General features: G+C 39.2%; 2 protein-coding genes across 3 annotated transcripts in view; one reads left to right on the top strand and one right to left on the bottom strand.

Moving 5' to 3' along the window:
• LOC109824330 (isocitrate dehydrogenase [NAD] catalytic subunit 5, mitochondrial-like) lies at positions 1942 to 8871 on the bottom strand. The gene is made up of 8 exons (XM_020390906.1): positions 8720 to 8871; positions 8473 to 8627; positions 5509 to 5829; positions 5264 to 5425; positions 5111 to 5185; positions 4773 to 4882; positions 4628 to 4700; positions 1942 to 2420 (listed from the first exon to the last, which is right to left on the bottom strand). The coding sequence occupies exons 2-8, from the start codon at positions 8617 to 8619 to the stop codon at positions 2229 to 2231; spliced, it is 1080 nt and encodes a 359-aa protein (XP_020246495.1). The 5' UTR covers positions 8620 to 8627; positions 8720 to 8871; the 3' UTR covers positions 1942 to 2228.
• The window catches only part of LOC109824352 (DNA polymerase alpha subunit B), a 25123-nt gene continuing 19365 nt past the window's right edge, over positions 10217 to 15974 (top strand). For both annotated transcript variants that reach the window (XR_002242614.1, XM_020390931.1), the window contains exons 1-2: positions 10217 to 10380; positions 10465 to 10540. Coding sequence is in view for 1 of the 2 variants with exons in the window: in XM_020390931.1 (XP_020246520.1) it covers positions 10302 to 10380; positions 10465 to 10540 (155 nt within the window). In the remaining variant the exon portion in view is untranslated. The remainder of the gene's footprint in view (positions 10381 to 10464; positions 10541 to 15974) is intronic.

Raw genomic sequence — 15974 nt, 5'->3', positions numbered from 1 at the left:
AATTTGGGGTCTCTTCGATTGATGATAAAAGAATTGAGGATTTTGATATCAAATGACGCTAAAATGTTTGAATTTTTCAGTTGTTGGGATCATGAAGTTGAATAGTTGCATGCTCCCTAGAGATAAAGATTTTTGCAAGGGAGGATTTTGACATTCAAGTGACGCTAAAACTTTTGAATTTTTTTGGCTGTCGAGATCTTGAAGTTGAAGGGTTGCGTTTTCCCCTAGAGGTGAGATTTGCCTTTTGATAAATACGCTGTGCATATCATAAAGAGTGGAGACATAATAGGAGCGTTTGGCAACCTAGGCGTTTTTACCGTTTTTGTTTTTTTTATTTAAAAAAATAATGAAACACGTTTGGTGAACGTGGTGTTTTTTTACCTGACTCTTTACAAAATCCAAAGAATAAACGTTTTTCTTAAAACACAAAAAAGGTGTTTTGAGATCCTTTTTCTTCACCTAAGCCGCCGCCGCTCGCCAGCCGTACCTGCCGTTGCCCGCCCGCCGTCGACGGTCATCGTCCGCCCAAACTAGTTTGACCAATAACTTTCAAAATGTTGTTTTCAAAACACTTCTGAAAAAAAAATACCATGACATGATGTTTTTCTACAAAAACACAACAAGAAAATCACCTTGCTTACCAAACACACCAATTTATGGTTTTCAAAACTATATATTGTCAAGCCTGCCTTCCCCTTTACCCCTAGTCTGCTGGAAGCCTTTCTTCGGTACCACGCATAACGTATTCGAATTGTTAAAATGTGCTCTCGGGCAGCGCACCCCTACTAACATATACTAGGAGTATGCAACATTTTATAATTTCAAATAAACTTTTTTATTGTTTGAACTGCAAATCTTATCAGATAGACTTATACGATGTTACAACTTAGTATTAACTTAGACTAAACATCAGGAAAAAAAAAACCCAACCCTGACCGATTGTTAGGTAACCGCCCATAACTTTCAAAATATGAGAAAAATCGCCCTTAAGATTTTATTAGAAAAACCCCTAAAACAGTAGCTACAAGTCTACACAGCAGGGAGTAAAATTATGCAGGGGATTTTTTTAAAAAAAAAAAATTTGCAATTCACACTTTTATGAGGGTTTTCTAATAAAATAATAAAGCTAAAAAGAACTTTATGATAATACCTAAATTTAAGGGTTTTCACATTATTTTGACAGTTATAGGTGGTTATCTAATAATCATCCAAACTTGAGAGGTTAATTTTTGCTGGTACTTAGCCTTTAAATTAAATGACTTACGACCATGCTATATAACACCAAAACTTTCGGAATCACTTTTATGAGAATCTTCTACATCCTTTCAGTTGTGAGAATCTCCTACATCCTCAAAACAAACAAAATGCAATGTTTATAAATATTTTATTTTCTTCTTTGCCATAATACATATTTTCGTTTAGTTTTCTATTCAAGTTAGAATCATAAGTAACCATATAGTTTTCTGTTCAGGTTGGAATCATATATTCTAATAATATAATATTTAGTAGATCATAAGTAATCAAAACGTTAGTTAATATTTTCTGATAAAAGAATTTCTTTCTTAACAAAACTCCTATGTGGGCTTGGAGAAGGAACACAAGAATGAGTTCCGGTCTGGCACACTAATAAGATAGAAAAATCTGCTGGCTTCTGATGAGAGTTGTTTTTGTGTTAAAACTAAGAGAAACCCTGCAATTAAGATTCATTGAGGGGAAATCTTGCGTAAAATTTAGGACGATCACGTTCTGTCATATAGGGCTAGAGCGGCCTTCAAAAATCCTCTAATCTTAATAAATAAATAAATAAAAACTCAGAAGGGCTAAAAATGAGCGCACTACTGAAAAAAGCCAGCAAGTAATATTCTGTAAGAAAGAACGAATACATGGGCCCATACTAATTAAACCCAAAAAGAAAAATACCTACCAACCAAAATTTAGACATTGAAAAAGATAATTTTTTTATTTACCCTGGCCTCTTTGGTTTCGATGTTAACAGTGCCAACCAAGCAATAACTAACAAGCAATCCCCGGTCAAAGCACAAAATAGGGAAAATAAACCAAGAAAACAAAAAATTTACAACTTCCCGCTCGAGATGTTGCCGACCATAACAATATAAGATGAAAAACAATAAGAATTGAGAAATTTCCAGGTCCCTTTATTCGCTAACTCACAACTCAATGAGCGAGAAGTAGAATGATTCCGCTATAAGTCGATTCACTCAAAAAATTCAAAGGTTATCGCATAATGCTTTTGTAAAATCAGTAGTGGATGCAGTGCCACCAAGATCACCTGTTCTGTATTTTCCTTCAGCAATGGTCTTGAGTATCGCATTTTGGATCCTATCAGCTTTATCAGTTAGCTGCAGGTGACGAAGCATCATGACAGAGCTCAGGAGGAGGGCTGTAGGATTTGCGAGATTCTGCAATTAAAAATTCATAAAAACTAAATTAATCAGTCACGAGGCAGATGATAAAATTAGAAAGCGACAACAATAGAAGGCAGATTGTGTTCCGTGAAAGACCAAAAAACAGAGAGGTCACATCACTCGAGCTAACTGATCGAATGATATTTATAAGAATTCCTTTTAGTTTATATGCGTCATCTTTTCACTCTAAATTGCTGGCCACCATAGATCAGTTGAAAGTTTGTGATTGGATTTTTGTTTTAACGGAAACAGGTGTTGCCATGTTCCTCCATACTGTTAACTGGTGCCCAACTGTGCATACATCCAAGCCATTGATTATGATCCAAGTATGCTTGATGATTTGCTCTAGATCTGTGCCATTTCAACAATACACTATAGCGAGGGATACATCAGCCCCATTAACTTTTTTTTAACTGGACATTGTATAGATTTTAAAAATATACAATGAAGAAGCACCGTGCCTTCCAGGCGGGAACAAAAATTTGGGCTCCACGTGGCGTTTTCCATGCTTGCATTTATAGAAAAGATATTGAGATGTATAGCATGCTAACTTATAAACACCCGTCTTAATGGTTAATTGTAATTTAAGCCACTTGTTGCTCCAAGGTTCAAGGAAATCCAACATCGGAGGCGCCGTTGCATGCTTTTAGATGTGTAGTTTGAACCACAAGCAGGGATTCAAAAGTTGTAGTGGGAACTGAGCTCAAAATGAATACAGGCACCAGGAAATTGTGCTGAAAATTGACTAATCAATATTGCTGGTTGATTACTTGACCTAGTTGGAATAGAAAACTATCCGACTACTATAATGTTACTGCAGTACGGTAGCTAGAACTGCACGTTATTGGAATATGAATCAACTACTTATTACCAATCACACTGTTCTACAGTGAGTCCATAAGTAAAGGAGGCTTCATGGCACCAAGCCATTCTCAATGAAGGCTAACATAAGTCTAAGTAAAAAGGAAAAAGAAAACAAATATAGATAAGGGGTTTTTGCTTCTAAAGCCACGTTTTACTCTAATTTATTTTTAAACCCACGTACTTTTATATGTATCATTAAACCCAAGTACACAAACTTTTTATTTTCAAACCCAAGTGGTTATATTTGTTCATGTATATACTGTATTTCATTAAGATATAAACTATATCCCCAGTCCTCCTACTACCTCTGATCAACGCTGCCGCTGCCGCCTTCCTCCTACCTCCGACCCTCTCCCCACTTTCTGTCTTCCCTCCATTTAGATCCCCTCCCCCCCTCCTGCAATCCACAATCCACAATCTTCAATCTCAATCTGTCGCTCAAAACCCACAAAGAGGACGGAGAGCCAGTGTTGTGGAGGCAGAGGACTTGTTTAGCTATGGAGAACCCATTCAAGAGCTTCACATCATTTGATTACTAGGATTGGTGAAAGGAGAGATGATGGAGATGAAAAGGCACGGACTTTTCGAGAATTTGGGGGCAAAAGTAGGATATATTTGGGATTTTCATAGATTCTGTGGATCACGGTTAGGGAAGAGAGGAGATGGAGTGTGAGGGCAGGAGGAGGAGGAGAAAGAGAGGAGATAAATTTGATGCGTTAGGGGTTGTAGGATGGAGGCATAGCGTCGGAATCACATCAGCTGTCAGAGACAGGGGTGGTTGGAGAGCCACGAAGGGGAAGGATTGGAAATTTAATTTTTGTTAAATGAAATACAGTATATTCATGAGCAATACATCCACTTGGGTTTCAAAATAAAGAAGTTTATGTATTTGGGTTTAAAGATACATATGAAAGCACATGGGTCTATGGCTTTAGAAGCCTTATGTTTATAAATTTCCAAACCAAATCAATCCAACTCCAGCCATCTCTTTGATTATTATAGGATAGACAGGTTTGCAATAACGGGGTGTTTGTTTGCACGAAAGTGAAAAATGAAGTGACGCGCTTTCAACACTTTAGGTGTTCATTTTATTGAAAATGTCTATGAAAATGAAATGCAAACAAGTGCCACAGATTTAATGCACATTTAACTTCCCCTAGAAGAGTGCCAAAGTCATTATATTATAAAAGTAAAAAAGCGGAAACCACAAAGATTTTAATTATTAACCATATTGAAAAAATAATATGATTTCAGATAAAGAGTGCTGGGATATAAAGAGTTCAACGAGGACTTAATGGATTGCAGAACTGAAGTAGGAAGCAAGTACTGTCACAAACCTTTCCAGCAATATCAGGAGCTGACCCATGTACAGCCTCAGCCAGACAAATGCCTCCCTCACCAATATTGCAGCTGAACAAAATGTTGTGTGAATGAGATCAAGTGCTTACAGTTGTCAATAGATTGGAAGAAAACAATGGTTACCTAGGAGTCAAGCCCAAACCACCAATCAAGCCAGCACACAAGTCACTAATTATATCTCCATATAGATTTGGCATCACTAATACATCAAAGAGAGAAGGATTTTTCACGAGCTGTTTCAAGCAAGGCAAAATATGAGTCAAAACTGATAAGAATAAGAGGGCTGAAAACAACATTTGACTTGCAAATAGCTTTAAAGCTCCAGTCACGCATTTGTGACCGGAGACACTCATTTCTAAAGCGAATTTAAATTTGTATTTCTTCCTGTATCCATGAGGAGATGCACTCATTTCTAAAGCTGATACAATCATATCTTATTAGCTCCCATGATAGAGACATACCATCATGCAACAGTTGTCGATGATTACTTCCTCATAAGTAATCTCAGGGTACTTCTCAGCTACCTCACGGCAACACTGCAAATGGAGATGAAAGAAGCACATTAAATAATTTTACTTTGACATTTACAACTACAAATCCTACAGTCAGCATACCTTGAGGAAAAGACCATCAGTCTTTCTCATGATGTTTGCTTTGTGAATAGCTGACACCCTTTGTCGGCCATTAGTCTTGGCATAGTGAAACGCATATTCTGCAACCCTGATGCTGGCTTGACGAGTAATGATCTTAAGACTTTCCACAACACCTCTCACCACCTTTGAGTCAAAGTGATGAAATCTTTTTTCAGTATCTTGGTTATTATAAAACATGCAATGGTCAAAATGTAAACTCTAGGTACCTGGTGTTCAAGGCCGCTGTACTCCCCTTCAGTGTTCTCACGAATTGTTACCAGATTGACATCATCATATCGGGTTTTGTATCCAGGAAGACTATAACAGGGCCTCACGTTGGCATACAGACCCAACTCTTTGCGTAAAGTAAGGTTCAAAGATCTGTGGCCCTTTCCAATGGGCGTAGCCATTGGTCCCTTAAGGCCCACACCATTTTTACGAACTGATTCCAGACTTTCCCATGTGATAAAGCTCTGTGTTCTTGGGTCCACTTGGTCCCCAACAAAATGTTCATCCCAGTCAATAGGCACTTCAGCTGCATTGAACACCTGCAGTGAAACAAATCAACTGTTACTGGCTTTACACTTTCTACCATGATTTTGTGAATGCAAATCATGAAAATGACAATAAGAGGAAGGAGGAGGATGCGTGTAGGCGAAAACAAGACGGAGAAATTCAAGAAAAAACAAATGTATAGAAAATCAATAGCAATAAACAATGCTAACCCCCAGAAACTAATGCTAAACATGGACTATGAATTGCCATCGTCTCCTGCTTTTGGCAGATGAGTGACAAACCAAAGCCTCTCTCTGACTAGAATTGAATAGAACAGCTTAGCACAGTTTTGCAACAACATTTCTATCACACTATGCATGATTGAAACCATTTAAAGCCAACGGTGCATAGTTTAAAGCTTGTAATGCATACCAAGTTGAAATCTAATTCAAGGTAACTCATATTAATAAACTCCAGCAACCAGGACTTGGAACATTGTCATTGGTGCCCAACTCGAGCCAATAAACCTATCAAGTTGGATTTTATTGTACGCATTATTGTAAGAAACAATCTAGGCCAAGCAGTGTATAGTGACCCTTACAGGCCCTAAGCAGGGCATGTGAAACGTGCCAGCTGCTTAAGCAGCTGAAGGAGCTGCCCCTTCTTAAGTGGTCTGCTTGATGTTTAAACAACTAGAATCAGGAAGATAGTGGTGGCCCCAACGAGCCAGTCGAACCGTTACTTAGTCCTAAACAACAAATTATTCCTCTCAAGCAATATGCTCTCCCACAACCCCCTTCTTCTCCGCTGCCCTCCCCTTCTCTCTAGTGCGTATTAATGATGAAACCGGGCCTGACAGAGCATCAACTACCTCTACTCATTAGCCTGACACCTATCAGGTAAATTTATCTGATCCTTGCCTATATCCATTCCTTTTTGTTCTCAATTTATCCTATTTTTGTTGTTCTTTTCCTCCATCTTCTCTCCATTTTACTCTTACTGATGCTATTGTTCCATGTTGTTATTGGCTTGTTGTTGCTGCATCTCGTCCTCTTCTCTTTGTTATCCATTTTAGAATATTCCGATTTTTTGAATTTTCTAACTTACTATCAGTTTCAGGTTTTTTTACATTTGTTAATTGTAATTTAAAAAAGAAAAAGAAAAAAAGCCCAATTAGTGCTAGGCAGCGGGTTGACCACCTAGGTCCACCTCGGAGAGGGGCTCCAATCTGAAAGCAGAAAAATTAAAAAGAAGAAGATAGGATTTAAATAAATAGGCTTCACACATTAGGGCTTTACACCTCACTAATGCTTTGTTTGGGAGTTTACTAAGGGAAGAGACGGAAAGTTAAATAATGGAAAGGAAATGTAGGGAATGAAAGTGAAAAGATAAAATGTTGTTTGGAAGTTTAGTAATGGGAACGGAAGTAAATTTGTTTTACCTTGTTTGGGAGTTCTAATAAAGAGGAGGGAAGTGAAGTGAATATGTATAAAGTTACATAAATACCCTTACATATTGGATGTAAGTATATATTATCCATTGATTTTAATATCATAAGGGTATAGTTGTCTTATCACATTGTAAAATTTTACATTGGTATCCCTTCCATCCTCTACCCCACAAATTGGAGGGGAGAAAATGGAAGGAAATTTAACCTTCCATTCCATCCTCTAACCCCTCAAAAAAACTCTCAAACAAGGTGAAATTAAAATTTCACTTTAACTTCATCCATTAACCTCCATCCAAACAAGGCGTAAAGAATAAGCTTCGCACCTAAGAGTTTCACACCCCCCGCTAAAGAATATGCTTACCCCCTAAGGGCTTCGCAACCGAGGAAATTCACATGCCAAAGCTCTTCTCACACTTGAGAAGAGAAGCCATTGACAACTTTTACTCATAACTCAGATTTTTTGTTCATCGATGTCTATTCCTCATGAATGATTACACATCTTATTTATAGAAGAGAAAATCACCTAACCACTAAAGAAAACAAATCAAAATTTCTAACCAAACCATATCAACGTAATTAGAGAAGATGCAATCCGAACAGATCCTGACTATATCATTGTCATGAAAAGCAAAAGATTACATGACAGTGATTGCGCATGAGAACACACCCTTGAACACAATCAGGAAAAAAGAATGGGCAGCCATGCTTCACCCCGTCTTTCTCAAGCTTCATTTCACATTTCAGTCACGAACATCACTTCGTAGGTCAAATTGAAAGTAGTACTACTGCAACTATAACTGATAGTGCCACAATGAGAACTTCCCCGTGCCGAGTTTGATCACACATAAGATAATACAAGCATGCAAAAGTCTGTAATAAACAACAGGTACCGTAATTAATTCCTGCAATTACTTTATGCATACATGTCTTAATGATTCCCATCTAGCCAAGGCCTTTGCAAAACTAGATGAATGAATTCGCAGAATAGATTTTCTTATTAGGCTATTACTACACATAAACTGACCTTCGTGTCCGAAACATAAAACAACTCCAATCCTAGTTGCATGTACACTAGTGACACCTTGGAAAATCTCAAACCTTGACAAAATTACATGCATATTGGATACAAAAAACTTCACATTCATTAACCTAATGTCTGGTAAGCTTATGATTCAAACTTTAACCAACGATCATTAAATCCAAGCAACATAAAACAAAAAAATCAACAAGTCAAAAGAAAATTTACCTTCTTAACTGATTCTGCGATCTCGGGGCCAATTCCATCACCAGGAAAGAGCGTAGCTCGAATTGGCTCGCCCGCTACAGTCGAGAGAGATCGAACGCCCGAGACTTGCTCGAACAAATTCTTTCGGAGCAGACGACGAAGCGCCATGAAATTAACTGATCGAAGAGATCACAATCAGCGATTCGAAACCCTAAGCGTTACAAAATCAAAGGAAGGGGCAAATTTTCGATGGTGATCGAGAAATTACCCGAAGAAACCCTAGAAAGGTGCTGCGAGAGACGAAGGTGGATCGAGCTCCTCTTGGATTTAGCCAATCAATGAGACCTTTTTAGCCTTCGTTCGAGCTCATCAAAATTTATTCGCCCCATTTTGATCGTTCTGGTATCGGAGGTCCCTGTTGAAATTATTACCCGACCCGACTTTTTTTACGTCATCTACTCCTCTATACTTGAGAGATTTACCGTGTATATGCACAGTATATATTACAACAAATTACCGTGTTACAAATAGTAAATCTTTGAATCATACTTAGCATGTATGATTCTGTTTATACTACAGTAAGTTACTGTATCATAAATAGTTTTTTTTAAAGTGTAGAGTAGTAGATATTATTTCTAATTTTAAACGTATAATAATCAAATCAAATATATTAAACTTTAGAGGGAGACATGTTCAAAATGCAATGCTTAAAAAGACAGGGGGTGTGCTTTGGACAAGATACATACTAGTGTATTAAATCCTAAAATCTTTCTGGTTTTGCATTAGTGCTCCGAATCATTGAAATTGCTCCAAAGCCTCTCAAATTGTGTAAGTTATTCTGAAATAGGCCCTCCAGCTAGAGCTTGTTTTCAACGTTAACTATTTGGTTGGAATGTTAACTATGTTTTTTCTAAAAAGTCCAAACTTGGTTTAAATTGAGAGAGAAGAATTTTAGTGCTGATTTTGAGGACGACATAAGAATTTGTTCTTTCTCAAAGGATGAAGTGGTAGCTAAGGAGAGGGGAAGCCGAACTCTAAGGGGGGTGGAGTTACTTAATGGGATTAGTTTAGTAATTATTCATCCATTGTTAACTACTGACCTAATCATGATTAGCTTATTAGATGATTTTTTTTTGGCAAGGGATTAATCTCAGATATCTTATATGAGATAGAGACCTAATTGCAATTTCAGTGATTCGAGGGAAAATTCTCAAAATAAGAAAGATATGAGGGACTAATACGACCCAACCCAACTCTTAAAAGATTCTCTCATATTAGCCCCTAGCGTATATCATATTATTATATCGATATACCAAAGAAAGGAGAAGACAACGAAACATAAAGCTTGCGAAGTCTTTAAACTTTGGGTATGATTATGAATAGAAAACACATGTTTTAAGTAAATAAATGAAAAATGAAAAGCATATGCTTATGTGGAACTCTAATGAACTGCAAGACTTTCCACATACTATCACGATTTTATAGAAAAAAAGATCTATTTTATAAAATTAAGTATAAAACCCCATCGTTATATAATAACGGAAAACAATTATGCATCAATCCAATGAGTAGAGAGAATAAGGTATCTTTTGCTTCATTCAATATAACAAAGGGGGTTGTGATGAACTATAGTTTGTATACTGGGGTTTTCTGCAATTTACTCAAAAAGGGAAATCGGGGAATCCATCGTCTGGATCGGGCCGTCAAACGCAGACCCACGGGCCTTTGCGCGTGTCCTCTTCTCTTTTATCCCCAATTCCCTCTGCGTTCTCTGTTTCCCGCCATTTTTTATTCCCGCCCTCTGAAGCTGGTAAAATCCCCTTCTCTCCCCTTGAAACCCTAGTTTCGCAATGGACGCCGAAATCAAAGCCGAGTTCGAGAGGAACGGTTTCTTGTTTCAAGAAGAAGAAGAGCAGATCCTTCAGAAATGTAATCGCTCCTCTTTCAATTTCTCTCGTTAAACCACAAAGATCTAACGAATTTTTTTATTTTTTATTTATTTTTTCCTCTTAGGTCTGAGCATGTGCATCAATTACAGTCTCAGCCCTTCGGATCTGGTCTCCAACTGGGAGATTTACTATCTCAACAGGTGAATTTAGTTGATAAACCCTTTTTTTTTCTGTTTGCGATCACGGGACAAGAGAATGGTAGATATGGGTTATTTCATTAGGTTTTTTGCTGTTAGAAGAGACATTATTTTAGTCTTGAAGGAATGGGGGATCTTTGCTCCCATTTTACTCTTTTATTTTCATTTTTTTAATGATTCTTCTTATTCTTGCGTGTGTGTTCTGGGAGTAGCATCTGGAAACTAATCATAGTGCACATTTTGGGGAGAAAATGAAATAGATGAAGAGTTCAGTAGACTTTTCACATTTTTGGTTTATCTACCGTCTTATTTAATCATGGTGTAGTCAATTTAAGTGAGATTTTGATAAGATTTGGTGGCTTTGGTAAAACCAGGAATTTAATTTATTGACATTATTCTCAGACATTATTTCAGTATCAGTGATTAAATTCCAGCTATTTAACGTGATTAAGAGTTAGTGAGGAAAATAGAGAAAAGCTCTTATTGTATTATGAAATCTCTTGGGCTTATATAGGCCCCTACAAATACAACTTCCAAATAACCCTCTAACTATTATCAAAATGTCAACACTCCTCCTCAAGATGGGCGAAAGATATTCACTAAGCTCATCTTGTCACATCCTCTAATCATATCTACTGAGCTAAGTCCCTTAGTCAGACAGTCTGCTGTCTGTTCCTTAGTTGGAACATGACTTAACTCCAGTAATTCATTGTCCAACTTCTCTTTGATGAAGAACTTATCGATCTCGATGTATTTAGTTCTATCACGTTGCACTGGGTTGTTGGCGATACTGATGGCTGATTTGTTATCACACCACAGTTTCATCTTGGCTCCTTGATCCAGGTTCAGCTCTATCAGCATATTTTTCAACCACAATAACTCCGCAACTCCCAAGGCCATAGCTCTATACTCTGCTTTAGCTGTTGATCTTGTCATCACTGACTGTTTCTTGCTTTTTCACGAGATCAAGTTGACTCCTAGTCTCCTACAAAGATACAGTATCCTGATGTGGACCTCCTGTCATCAACACAGCTAGCCCAATCAGAGTCACAGTAACCCTTAATGCTCACATGTTCATTCTTCCTGAATATCAGTCCTTTTTTCGGGACACTCTTTAAATATCTCAGAATCTGGTACACTGCATCCATATGATCCTTCCTTGGATCATGCATGTAGCGGCTCACCACGCTCACTTCAGAAAAAATATCTGGACGTGTGTGATTTAAATAGATCAACCTGCCCACTAGCCTCTGGTATTTGTCACGATCAACTGGTTCTCTAGCTTTCGTATCTAGCTTGAACTTCTGATCGATCGGTGTAGTTGTAGGTTTGCACCCTAACATCCTTGTCTCTTTGAGAAGGTCTAGTGCGTACTTTCTTTAGGAGAGGACAATCCCCTCCGCTCTTCGAGCTATCTCTATTCTAAAAAAGTATCAAAGCAAGCCAAGATCTTTCACTTCGCATTCCTTACCCACTCTCACTTTGAATTGGACAATCTCCTTTTTATTATCTCCTGTAATAATCATATCATCCACATATACTGCAAGCATAATAATGTGGCCCTCATTCCGTCGAAAGAACATGGTATGATCGGTGTTAATCTGCTGATACCCCATACCTATCATAGCCCGTCTGAATCTGTCGAACCAAGCACGAGGAGACTGCTTCAGCCCATAGAGAGACTTCTTCAATCTGCAGATCTTGCTCACTGTCTGATCTGTATCGAATCCTGGTGATATCTCCATGTATACTCCTTCCATTAGATCTCCATGAAGAAATATATTCTTCACATCTAGTTGGTGTAACTTCCATTCATCATTTATTGCCAGAGAGATTAAAGTCCGAAGAGTGTTCATCTTCGCACTGGTGCAAAAGTCTCATCATAGTCGATGTCATATGTCTGACTGTATCCTTTTGTCACCAGACAAGCCTTATAACGCTCAACCAGTCCATCTGGATTCTGCTTCACAGCGAAGACCAACTTGCATTCAACTGCTTTCTTCTCTCCTGGTAATTTTACTAACTCCCAAGTACGGTTCTTCTCAAGAGCCTCTAGCTCCTCGTGCATAGCCGCTTTCCACTTTGGGTCATTCTTAGTAACCTGCCAAATTTTAGGTACAGTAACAGAGTCCAATGATGCAATGAATGCTTCATGTGTAGGATGAATGTTAGAATATGATACAAACTAGGCAAGATCCTAACCATATCTATCAGGAGGATTTTCTGTATTACTGTGAGTAGTCCTTCGTACTGATATTTGTGTGGGAGAAGTAAGGAGAGGAATGATATCACTTTGGAAGGAATCTGGTGGTGATGTAGGTATCTCAGGAGTCGGGGCAGGCGTTGTCAAGGGACTTGGCACCAGTGACATTGTAGGTACTGTTCCTGTAATTTGCTTCTCCTTCCTACTATAGGTAAGTAGCTTCCCCTGAACCGTGGGCCTAACACCTCTTCTCTCCTTCTCTTCGTCTTCTTTATTCTCCTGCTCCTCCTCAACCAATTCTTTCTCCCAAGGAATCGATAGAGAAATCGATTTCTCCATATTATTATCTATATTGTTCACATGCCTCTCACCATTCTCCCCCTCTCGCCTCATACTTCCAATATCGGGCGAGTCACCAACGGATGAGGTTACCTCCCGGGTGTAATATGACTCGAGTTTTCAAAAGTACACATCCATGTTCATAAACAACCTCTTCTCCACTGGGCTCCAGCAAACATATCCATTCTAAGTAGTAGAATATCCCACAAAGATGCATTTTACCGCTCTAGGGGCAAGCTTCCCGACGGATGACCTGTTGTCTTTCACAAAACACACACAGCCAAACACCTTTAGTGGAAGAAGCCCACTATTATCTTTCTTCAACGTCTCACACGGTGACTTCCAATCCAGCACTCTCAAGGGCATTTTGTTGATCAACGTCGCTGAGATTAATATTGCTTGCCCCCATAATGTTTCTGGGACATTCATGAAGATCATTATGTTCTAGCAACCTCTAAAAGATGTCTGTTTTTCCTCTCCGCTATCCCATTCTGAGCTGGTGTGTATGGACACGTGGTCTGGTGCTGTATTCCCTGAACTGACAAGTATTCCCCAAGCACTTTGTTGGTATACTCTGTCCCATTATCAGACTTTAATACCTTTACTACTGTTCCGTATTGAGTCTGAACATTCTTATGAAAGTTTTGGAAGCAACCAAACACTTCATTCTTATTTTTTATCAGGTATAATCAAGTAACACGAGAGAAATAATCAATAAAGGTAACAAAATACTTGTATCCATCCATAGAACTTGTGGAACAAGACCCCAAACATCTGAATATATCAGGTCAAATGCACGAGAACTCCTATGACCAGAACTAACATAAGAGCTTCAAATAAGCTTTCCAAACTCACATGCATCGCACACAAGTTTCTGTTTATTTGCTCTCTCAAATAAAGATGGATACAATCTACTTAAAACACTAAAGGATGAGTGTCCCAAGTGTTGGTGATGAAGCATTAACATACTCTCAACATTCATCTCAGATCCTACTCCTGCTCTCTCTACCATAGATATTGACGCTGAGTCCAGCCCTTCACGATCCAGGTATCACAGTCTACTATTCCATGTGCCAGTCCCAAGTCTCCGTCCTGTCCCCTTCTCCTGGAAGATCATCTTAGAAATATCAAAAGAAACAATGTATTTTAGTTGGAGTATGATAGCACTAATGGAAAAAAAAATTGACTGGAAATGAAGGAGCATACAAAACATTGGATAAAGTTATCGAATCTGTACAATTAACAGTACCCTTACCAACCACTGGCTGAAATATACCATCAGCTATTTGAATACTATCAGCCGATGCTAAGTGAGTATATGATGAGAACTCATTAGTATTACCTGTCACATGTTGAGACACACCGGAATCGACTATCCATTCTGATGATCTATCGGGGGACATAGAAGCAAGAGCATGTATGTCATCAGTATATTTGGTTGGATGAGCATAAGTAGTAGTGTTGCCTCTGGCGAAGAACGAAGTTGATGTCTCCTCAGTCCCACTCATCCTGTCTCCATCTCCTGCTACTCTTTGTTTTCTCCTGAGTATCTCCAGAAGAGCATGATCTTCCTCAATAAAGACCGCCTCAGGTGCTTCCTCTCCCTCTGCTACCACCAGATTCGCCTGGTTCCTGCTCCTCTTCCACCTCGTCGATCCCCACGGCTACGACCACGACTTCCGAACGGTCCACGACCACCCGAATCTCCTTCCTTCGGTGGCTTGGTGCAAGCATGTCTTAAATGACCCACTTCACCATAGTTATAGCACTGCCGAGTCTCTCCCTTGGATCCAGAGTTAGAGGCTACCAGTGCTGACTTCACCACATGAAGTCCAGCTATCCCCGCCTACAGCCTAATGCGAGTCTCCTCCTGGATCATGGCCGAGACTGCCTCCTCAAGTATGAGAATCTTCGGCTGAGCTAGCAGCAATGCAGTCCTCTGAGCAAACTTCGATGCCAGTCCCTTGAGGAACACCATAGTCCTCTCCTGTAGAAATACCTCTCGCTTCTTACACTCCGGGTCCTTATAGCTCGCCCGAGGTGAGAAGTGATCATAATCTATCCACAGACGTTCCAGCTCTGTGGCATATCCCTGGACAGTCCTCTCTCCCTGGACTGTGGCGTCAATTTCTCTTTTGATCTGGAACACCCTCATGTTATTCTCCATCCCATCATAGGTCCTCAACTTTTCCCAGATATCCATCACCTTCCCGATGTCATCTACTGTGGCGGTGATTGACTGGACCAATGAGTTGAGGAGCCAGATGTACACCAATATATGAGTGGACTTCCACTCATCTCTTTCAGCTGAGCCCTCAGCCGGTTCTGTCTTCTCTCCTGTTAAGTACCCCTCCAGGTTCCTCCCTACAAGGGTGTATCTTACCCGTCGTGACCAACTTAGGTAAGTAGCTGGTCCATCAAGCTTCAGATCGATGGGTGGAAGCTTCAACTTTTTCGGTGGCCTTGTTGTACTCTCACCAGCCGACAACTTCATCAGATGCATCAAAGTTGAGACCTTCGAGGGGTTCAACTTCTTGATGATCTCCTCCATCGATCAAGCTCTAAATCAACCACCTGTGCTCCTTCTTCTCTTCAAACCCTTGTTGTGCACAGAGAAAATTTTGACAGCACTTCTGCTACACAACAAGAGTAAGATCTTAACTAAATCCTTGTTTCTCAAAGAAAACAAGAATAAAAAAATAATATATCTCAACAACGTGAGATATACATTCTTTCTCTCATCAGTTCTAAGACTGAAATATCGAGGAAATCTATCAGGCTACACATCCTCTCATTAGTTCTATGACTGATATGTCGAGGGAATCCAACAAGATACACATCATTGGGTTGGGCAGCAGGCGGGGGTGGGGGGGTGGGGGAGGAGGAGGTTGGGGG

The sequence above is a fragment of the Asparagus officinalis genome, chromosome 9, assembly GCF_001876935.1.
Source record: "Asparagus officinalis chromosome 9, Aspof.V1, whole genome shotgun sequence".
In the NCBI taxonomy this organism is placed as follows: domain Eukaryota; kingdom Viridiplantae; phylum Streptophyta; class Magnoliopsida; order Asparagales; family Asparagaceae; genus Asparagus; species Asparagus officinalis.
This window is presented reverse-complemented; position numbering and strand designations above follow the sequence as displayed.